The sequence below is a fragment of the Diadema setosum genome, chromosome 22 (assembly GCF_964275005.1).
Source record: "Diadema setosum chromosome 22, eeDiaSeto1, whole genome shotgun sequence".
Taxonomy (NCBI): domain Eukaryota; kingdom Metazoa; phylum Echinodermata; class Echinoidea; order Diadematoida; family Diadematidae; genus Diadema; species Diadema setosum.
The window spans coordinates 2,506,506-2,516,985 of record NC_092706.1 but is presented as its reverse complement, the minus strand read 5'-3'; the positions used below and the strand labels follow the sequence as shown (position 1 = coordinate 2,516,985).

The window sequence follows — 10,480 nt, the reverse complement described above, 5'->3', positions numbered from 1 at the left end:
GTTGCAAGCTCTTCGTATTACATCTACTCACATTTAGTTTCCTCGCTGCTATTTCAGTACTTCAGAGAGGCGTCTTAAGTACTACGAATAATTGCTAATTTGCATTTTTTATTCTGATTGTTATGACAGTAAGTCGATTAAAAAACCGTAGTTGACTCAGAAATAGATTTACACGTTTATGAACAGAGGTTACAGAAATGAACTAAAAAAGAAACGCAGAAACCAGCAGAGAGTTCCTCCAATGTTGTTTTCAAAAAGAAGAATTGTTGGCCTACTTCTTTAGATAATTAATAGTCATTATGACCGAATGGCAAATATCTTAATTAGTATTTGAAAAATGCTCATTGTCATCACTGAGTTGCAACTGAGTTTTTCTGTATGCTCCTTTTACTTTTAGATGGACTTTTCCTCGTTTCAGCTGGTAGTGTATTCTTCAATCCTCGAGATAGGAGATGGCAAGCACAACGACGAAATCAACTACGGATGGCCGTATACCAGAATAGCACGCTTCAGTGGAGACAGCCCAGACGGCAGTGTGACCTCCATGTCAAATTCTTTATGGATCAAATTCATATGCAAGACCAATCAAGTAAGGAATATTCAGTTCATCATCGACGTGCGCAGTGTTGGACCAACAGGTGAGAACTTAACGGCAATATTTACATATATGCAAAGAACGCATCATTCTTTATTGTATCAATAAAAAGGTATCATGCGGTCATGGCCAAAGCTGTCGCTTTGATTATCAAACACGAGATACAAGACATTGATCGAAAAGAAGTCTCCTATCATAATGCTAAAAATGAGAGTAGTAGTAACATTAAAAAATACACACACAAAAATAGACAAGATGTTGTTTTATTGGTCCATCTGGTGAACCATTTCTTCATTCCAGAAAATATAAGAAATACCTGTCGAGGTCTTGTTAATTTAGTGTCAATGGCATTCTTTCATCTGCAGACGACCAGACCGAAACAAGTATCGTCCTGCAGAAGCACTCGCCGATCACGATCACTTCGCCACATTATCCCAACGCCTACCAAATAAACTCTTTCAGGCGGTGGCAACTTCAGGCGCCCGCGAACTACGGCATTGCTCTCGAGTTTTCGTCCTTCAATCTCCAAGCTACGGACGGAAATTGTCTCGACTACGTCTACGTAGGCGACACGGGAACGGGGATAATCGATCAATTCTTGAATCGAGCAATAGGCATGGTCGGAAGCGGTGGTCGCGTTTGGCAGTACTGGGTGTGCAAGATGAACAACGATATTTTCGATTTGTTCAACTACCGCTCCACGACTTCTCATATTCATCTGTTGTTTGTCAGTAGCTTCAAATCCGGAGGGACAGGATTTTCTGTTGAGGTAACTGTCTTCCCATTTGCAAACGGAGGTGAGTTTATTATCTTCTTGCTCTACACCGAAAGCGTAAATTTCTCTCCTTTATTCTCAATTAAGTGTAGACATTTTGTGTCAAAAATCAATCATTTGCCCATTATTTTCTTTTCCTTTGTCACTCTCGATATCATAACTTTGTGAATTGGTTTAAGGAATGACATGGCTTCCTTTACATTCCACAATGTATACAGCAGTGTTTCTCCGTATCTCCGTACAGAGACTGGATCGGGTATAAGGGGGATTTGCTGAGGAACCCTAATTTCATCATCATAATAGCGAATTGTGTCCGCTTACAACTTCAAAAACCATAATTCTTGTCCTAAACAGTAGTCTTTGGGTGTTTTAACGATTTCAGACGTGTCGACGGCCAAGATGGCAACAACCAATCCTACTACAGGAACCTCAGGAGTGACAACGGGTACGATAAACATGCTAACCACGAGCCAGTCCTCTTCCCGGGGAGCTACGGAGGATCTCCGCCTTGTGGAAGCGGATAAAACGGATGGGGAGTCGGATGGGCGTTGTCCCAGCCCAGACGTACAAATGGATCAGAGTCTATGCCGACCTTGCGAAGAAGGTAAAAACAATTCCCTTTTTTCTTCTGCTAAATTAACCGATATGAATTTGCGGGAAAATCCTTCCTACTATCATAAAAGAGGCTGAGCCCCTAAGAAAGGAAAGAGGTAACTAGATAGTTTATTTTAAGTTTTGCTAACTTTTGCGTTTTGAAGAAATTGTGATTGTTAACTGCTGTTTAAGGTTTTAGGTTTCCTTTCCACTCCTGTCCCCTCTCGCCCAACTGTCCTGTCCTCTTCATTTTTTTTTTTCGGACTTGTTCATAATCATTTGTTAAAGGAGCTCTCATTGAGACCTTTCAGCTTCATCTGTGCTTAAAATTGTTTGGAACTTGTCCTATGCAAGATTTTAAGTAGAATCTTTACTCAAGTCTTATATTTTTTCTTTGCTATACTGTACAGTGTATAACATCGTGCTTTGATAATTGACACATTGTGTATCTTACAATTTGTGAAATATGATGTACACATGTATATGCCTGTAGGCTTTTTGCAGAAAAAGAATTAATGTATATAAAATTTGCCATAACTAAATGCAGTGCATAGTATGACTGTTGTTCAGTTGCAAATGAATACGATTCTTAAAAAAAAAAAATGGAATTAAATAACATTTCAGGAGAACAGAAAGAACTGCTAAAGTTTTGTGTGATCGCCACATCTGCTCTGCTCGGCCTGTCCCTACTCGTCACCATAGCGACATGTATCCACTATCAACGTTACCGTCGTATATCGGTCGTGCGTAAGGCAAAGGTGTGGTATGCCAAAACAGTCACAGACATTCTTCAATCGACGACCTTGACTTTTCTGCACAACCTAAAGGCCCGGTCCCACTGCACTTACGGATGCAAAGAGGATGTAAAGCGTACAAAAAATCTTGCCATCCGTTGGAAACGCTACGAATCCGCTGTGTACCCATCGCATACGTGTTTCATCCGCTCTATCCATCGAACATCCGTCCACTGTGATTTCGTCCGCGCAAAAAGTTTTAAGCTGCTTAAAACTTTTAGAACGGATGAACTTTCCGCTGTGTACGGTGTAAATCCGCGACATACGAGCAACAAATGTTGTATGTCCGTGCGGCATCCCTTAAACGTCCGCTGCATCCTCTCTGCATCCTCTGGGCATCCTCGCAACTCACATCCGCTGCAGCTAAAAACGGAAAGAGGGAGGAAAGATATGGTACGTGGAACGTCTTTACATCGTTAATAGCACGTTAATAGAAAGGATGTAAGCGTATGCATCTCGTATATAAAGCATTTCGAAAGCATCCCCTCTACATCCGCTCTGCATCCGCTCTGCATCCACTCTGCATCCGCTTTTTCTGCTATGCGTCCGTTTCGCAATTATCTCCGGTAACCCCTTCGGAGCTGTCATCCCCTTCCATCCGCTTTCATCCGCTAGGCTTCCGATGGACATCCGTTTAACATCCCCGCTACATACTACCCACGTCCGTTCTATTTCCGTTCTGTTACCGCCAATTTTCGCCAATTTTGTCAATTTCTGGAGCGGATGAAAGCGGATGAAGCCATCCCCGAAATTTTGCTCGTCCGCTGTGTCCTTTCTGCATACGCTTTGTGTCCGTCGGCCAGTGGGACCGGGCCTTTAGTACACTGTCAGCCATTTATTATCATTGCAGTGCATTATCATTTTAAGTGCTTTTGCCACAGAGCCATAGAGAACTCAGATGCGTTTGACACACCTCACTCTTTAAACTTATAATTTTACGAATTGCTATAAAGCTTACTGCCATAGGACAGGGTGCATCTTAAAATCTAAAGTTGACACAGAGTATAGTCATGTCCATTTTTTTAATACCAATTCGTCTTTTGTGGAGTACATTGCATGATTAGACTGACACTGATTGAGTTCAATGTTTTCGAAATACCATTGCATACAACTGAAAAAAAAAGGGATAGCACGTATTCATTTATGCGAAATGTTTATCATAAACCCATGACAAATTGGGGGTATAATCATGAAAATCAGACATAGATAACCAGGTAATAATATTCAGGGGTTACGCATCGTACGCGACCAAGTACTGACTTTAGTTGCTTCCAAGTATCTGGGAAACATGGGTATGTCGTGCGTGCAAGCATGCAAAACTAAAATCCCATTACTTTTGCTTTGGATCACAATGCAATGAAATCTCTACCGCCATTCTCTTTTCTATAATTATCTGTGTTTATCAAAGAAGGATTGAACATGTATGGATCGAGTTGCAATTCAAGTTTTCAGATAACTCTAGCACTTAAGCATTGGCACCTTTACACTTGATGACAAAGTTTGAGCTTCATTTTCCGCGGATGCTTCATCAATAGTATAACAACTAGTAAGGTGACCAACTCTTGTGTTAAGATACTTCAAAAAGAAAAAAAAAAGAAAAGAAAAGAAAAAATGACTTGACTTCAGGTAACTGTAAGACGTAGTTATGTAATATAATAGTACCCTCAACTGAAGCATTTTTTTTTTTCAGTTCGTTCCCTCATATTATTTCGCACTCTTTTTAAGAACCTGTGATTCAGTTATTTCTTTAGATACAACCCCGTGTCATCTATTTACTTATACATCACTACATTTGCTCTGGCAGTTAGTTTTTATACTTTGAATTGGATTTTGATTTTATGCAAGTGTCTGGTAATATGCATAATATTTTGATGTGAAAATGAAAAATGACCTCATATTAGAATTCAACCAACCTTTTTTTTTTTTTTTCGGGGGGTGGGGAGGAATACCATTCGCCACAGTGATAGTTTGTATGTAAAATAATTCACCCGGTTGTATATCTCAATTTGAATTCTTTGTATTAATTTGTGTGTGTGTGTGTGTGTGTGTGTGCGTGTGTGGGTGTATGTTTCAACTATTCCCTTATGTGCTTTCCTGAGTTGGTTGGAGAGGCCCAAGGGCCATAGTGATTTTGATTGCTTTTTTCCAACCCGGCAACTAAGGGAAGCGCACCAGGGAAAGCCTGACATCTTGTATCCTTGTATTTTGCTTGTTTTGTTTGTTTATCTGTTATCACTTGTATTGTCTTACAAATGCCGAATAAATAATTATCAGATAATAATGATAATGCATAGACATCTTTTCCCAGAAACCCAGTGATAACAGTTATAGAGGAAAGGAAGTTGGGTATAATGGGGATGTGTTGATTGTCATGTTACGGTCACAAAAGGTCACAAACGAGAATTTTGATTACAAGCTCATGACCAACGTCAAAATGGATTATCATGTGTATGAATTAGGTGGGGGATTACCAGCTATTTCTGAACTGTTCTGAACTCATTACATATTCACAAAGACGCCACACCCAAATTTAATTGGTTTGGCGATACTGCAGATTGATTACACAACCTCCCAAATGTGTATTGATCATCATCTCACATTTCAAAGAAAAAGTAGAGAAATAAATCTCTCAAGGGACAATTAATATCTTACAGATGAAAAGACAAGTGGGTTTCGAATCCATTCTTGGAAAGAGTGATGATAACGAAACCTATTGGCATTAGTTGGGTAAAAACACTTTCGCTATCGAGAAACAATTGCTTACCCACCCTGCAATACAATCGTAAATCAAGAACCATTGATCATACTAGTATAAACAATACCATTCACCATCTTGAACATAATTTTCATAACCCCTGTATAAAAACCTGAGAATAGAAACAATTGTCGCCAAAAGGAAGTATCATTCTCTTGTCATGCAGTTCTTAAGTGATCTTTGCAATGTGATTCTAATGTTGAACAATACTAACAGTACAGTTGACCATTTTGTTGTTCCTGAGAACCATTTCCATTCTCATTAGGAAACATATTAAAGTATGATTATTCATTGTCATATGACATTGCATGATATCGAGGGTACAGTAGGAGAATACGTCATCATCGTTGTCATCATCATTTATCATTGTTGTTTCTCGTGTCACTATTAAAACTGCTATTTAATCATAACTTCCCATCAAGGCCAACCGCCTACTACTACATTGTAGATGGAATATAACTGCATGAGAGCAAAATGAATATGCATTTGGAGTATCTGATCTACACATTGATTCTCCAAGCACAAAATTACAGTTAGTATTACGTCATCGTACACCATAGCGAAACCAATGAACAACACATGATGGCGACTCTGCCAATATCAAACGCAATACAAAAACACTATTGTCTTATATTTATCTCTTACATTATCTTCTGCGGTTGCAGCGTTTCAAGCGAACACCAAGCAAAACACCCGTCTTGGAGAAAGGATTAGCCCGGCTTCATCCAGACAAGATCGATGTGGATGACTACCTTGTCCCCAGTATTTCGCCCTATGGTCCCATAGTCTTTTCTGGGACTGATTCGACGAGGTTCCATTCCAGCATGTACGAGAATATAAAAGAGGAGGGAGCTCGCCACCCCTTCGCTCAAGGTCGGAGTCAAACGCCCAAACACGCCACGGTGGAATCCAGAGTGAATTATGTGCAGCAGTCTTCTCCTGCTGTCGGGGGACAAGGTCTCTCCCACGTATATTTCCTCGTGAGCAACAAGTAATCTGCGGCTGCACTTTCGCTCGATAACTTAAAAGTTAAAGGCATAATTTACCATTTGCAGATGAAACAAAAACTCAGTATTAGTGCTTTAAAATCGTTCTAAAATGTTAGTTAGGGATAAAAACAACCACTGGGGGATAAAAACAACCACTGTATAGATTTTGATCCGTATTATCGATGTTAAGTATTGTTGAATACACAAAATAGTTATAATAAGAATGTTTCCAGACTGAACCGTCTACAGTGTTATGGTTTATTTAGAAAAATACTGATATCTCCTTATATCTTAGGCTCTATTGCGAAAATTGTATATGATAGGATGTTTTGTGATACAACACAACTGTATGCATCACATGTGATATATTGAACATTTTTTTTTAAGATTACATCGCTATGATTTTAAGTCGACTACTGTAACTGATGCACAAATGTAAGCAATTTTTATCATGCCATTGACATGAAATAGTATAACAAACGCACATAATCTATTTCAAATGTTTGTACGCAATAACCGTCAATTGCAATATTCATTTTCTGTATTTCTATCCTTACTGTCATCATACAACATGCAATTATTATTTTATTCGAATTTCCTCTTCTTTATCAGATTCGTTGTTTATTAGGTATTTCGGGTTTGCTTTTCGTCATTTATGTCAAGGCTATTCCTGAATTAATGAATCATTATGTGTCATGTGCATTTTTTGCGCATTCTAACAGTTACGTAACTAAGTTGCTCGGGTGACGAGGAATCGTGTAAGCGCAATACAGGTGGCTATTTTGTTATGCTCTCATGTATTTTATTTGTTTCTCTTGCTCTTTTTGCTCTCGTTTCCTTTACGTCCCTTTCCTTCCTTTCATAGTTTTCGTTACGAGGTTGTTTGTTTAAGAAGACCAACATTTTCATTTATACAGGGACCTATACATTGCAAGCTCTGCTTTTTAGTAGGTCCCCCACATTTCATGTTTGTAAAATTTTCTTCTCTTGTATTCTTTGTAATTACGACGCTATGTCCTGTTCAATCGATTGTGTGATGTTATTTGTGTTTGAGATGTGGAACAATCAAATCAAATCAAATATTTTCAATTTTAATTCTATACTTACATCATATCATGACTAAGTACACTTTTACATCTGATTCGTGCATGGGTGCTTTAAATTCCATTTGTGAATATCTTCCAAAAATTTTCGGAAAAGAAAAGTACGTGACTTTATTGTACTGCACTTATCACTTTACATTATGCAATATACCGTATTATTTATCATCATTTATTATATATCATGTAAGGTTGAATACATGCTATGTTATAATTCCTAATTGATTCTGTGTTATGTTTTGCTGAAAATGAAAATAAGTGAATTTAATTTAATTTAATATGAACGTTAGCTAGCTTTCAGGCAATCTAGGCAATTACTCTATCATGATATCAAACTGCTTACATACATTATACAATATACGATGTAACAGTATTTGCTTGGTTAATTTTTTGATCAGTAGCTCAATCTCTTGATCACCATGTAAGAATAAAGCGTGACAACATAATGTGGTATAAGCAAGCAAGACACATTATATGCACTCACTAAAACCAGCTAGAGGTGAGTGGTTCGTAATAAGCCAGTTCGGGGTTGCACTTTGAGCATGAGCAGAAAAAGGTAATCTGTACCAGCAGAGCATGTTCGTTTTAAATTCACTGAGATAAGCATCTGTCGTGTCTGTAATGTAATGATTATTCAAGTGAATAGTCCATGGGCCAAGAGGCGAAAAATTGGTTATTGGTACCATCTCAGGTGGCAATACCTTTTTGGTGTCATTTTGTTTGTTGGGCATAGATATGCTTATCAAGCTATAATAGCTCTTCCAAATGAGTAGCTTAGTCCTAATAAATGAATTTTTAACCAATTTGGTCTCGTTTTTATATCCCTATACTTCTGAATCGAGGCTAACCGCTATAGAAACAAGAGCACGGTATTCTGTATGTCCATGGAGCTCATGGTATGTCCACAGGTGTTTTGTTGTAAACGCAGCCCGCTTAGTATTTACTCAAGGCGGCGAAGGGAATATCCAAAGGATGATGATGTCCAGAGCTAAACGCGATGCGTTTAGTCTTTATTCAAGACGGCGAAGGGAATATGCAAAGCCTATGATACAGTGTATATCCCTTTATCTAAAAAACAAACAAAAAAGCAATTCCTCGTGGATTTTGCCGTATTTTTGATTATTCATCATTTTCCGGTGAAAACGCTGAGGTGAAAACAATATCGCCACGCTAATGTAGCTTTATTTCCATCAAACAATGAACCGGTACACTACAATACGTAATAATAAATACTATTGTAAATGAGCAGAGTGATTTTTGTTTAAAACTGATGTATTTGTTGAGAGGGTAGTATAAAAACGGTATAGATAATTCCTTTTATTAGTAACCATAGATATGATAACGGTACATTGTTTTGATTTGTTGTTGGTTTTTTTTTTTTGCAGTGTTTACCAGAACTGATATTGTTGTTAATCAGACAAACACACACACACACCCACACACACACAGACACACAGACACGGAAACAATTGTCACACAATTAGTCCATGGGCCAAGACCCGAAAAATGGGTTACTGGTACCACCTGAGGTGGCAAGTTCTAGTTGTGCATTTTGAAATGGCATATATCTAAGGAATATTATTTTGCTATAAAAGTATAATAGCATTTCCAGAGTAGCAGCTTAGTCATAGATTTCAGCCATCAACCCGACCAATGCCAAATATTTTTGACGCTCTTTGACCAAAGACAGGCAGAGAGTGACCTTTGAAAATTTCCACTTGGAATTGTTTGTTTGTTTGTTTGTTTTTTTGCTTTTTAGATAAAGGGATATACACTGTATCATTAGCTTTGGATATTCCCTTCGCCGTCTTGAATAAAGACTAAGCGCTGTGGACATCATAACCCTTGGATATTCCCTTCGCTTCCTTGAATAAAGAATAAGCGCACCGCGTTTACAACAGAACACCTGTGGACATACAGAAGACAGTGCTCTTCTTTCTATAGCGGTTAGTTTCGATTCAGAAGTAAAGGGATATAACAGCGAAACCAAACGGGTTAAAAATTCATTTATTAGGACTAAGCTACTCATTTGGAAATGCTATCATAGCTTGATAAGCATATATATGCCCGACAAACAAAATGACATCAAAAAGGTTTTGCCACCTCAGATGGTACCAATATCTGGCCTGGCCCATGGACTATAAGTTGTGCTTGCAGCACATTCATCTGACAGCAAGAGCTGTATCTGGCAATATGAAAAGAAAGGGATTGTTAGTACATTCAATGCAAAATAGAATGTTTTCCAAAATGCCAATGGAAGGATCATTCTGGTTACCTGGTCTACGCAAGTTCATCCTTTGTTTGAACATGACTGATGAATTCCATAAATTGTTAGGCCCTGCGTTGGACAAGCTTATATATGCCTTCTGTCGCTTGAAACTAGTGGAGTGCCTAATCAACTGAGAAAGAAGAAAGCCCATTTGTACCCATGAGCCCATGAGTGATGAGCTAATGCCCCAGTCACATAGATATACCGGATCACCCCGGACTACCCCGGATCTGATCCGGGGTGATCGGGTAAGAGATCCGTGTTGACGCCTAGGACATCCGTGTATGTCCGTGTAGATCCGGGGACATCCGGGAGGCCAACACGGCAACTCTTGGAGGTCAAAAACATCCGGCGTCATCCAATTTGTCATCCGGGGATTGCCGTGTTGGCAGATAAATCCGGGATGGTCCATGTGGCTGCTGTGTAGCTGCCTTGTTGATCCGTGTAGATGCCGTGTTTGTCCGTGTAGACGCCGCGCTCTTCCGGCCTTGTCCGTGTAGTTGCCGTGTTGATACCGTGTGTACAGTCTTATCAACGCTCGTCGACACTTCACCGAGGTCCAAACTATCCCTGGATCTCCCTCTAGAGACCTCCCCAGCACGCCATCGC

The 10,480-nt window shown here is 39.1% G+C and overlaps 1 protein-coding gene across 1 annotated transcript; it reads left to right on the top strand.

Moving 5' to 3' along the window:
* Positions 1–1,211: 1,211 nt before the first annotated feature.
* Positions 1,212–6,508, top strand: LOC140245346 (uncharacterized). The gene is made up of 4 exons (XM_072324924.1): positions 1,212–1,392; positions 1,753–1,974; positions 2,667–2,722; positions 6,179–6,508. Exons 1-4 carry the CDS (start codon positions 1,212–1,214, stop codon positions 6,506–6,508), a joined length of 789 nt encoding a protein of 262 aa, XP_072181025.1.
* Positions 6,509–10,480: the final 3,972 nt, after the last annotated feature.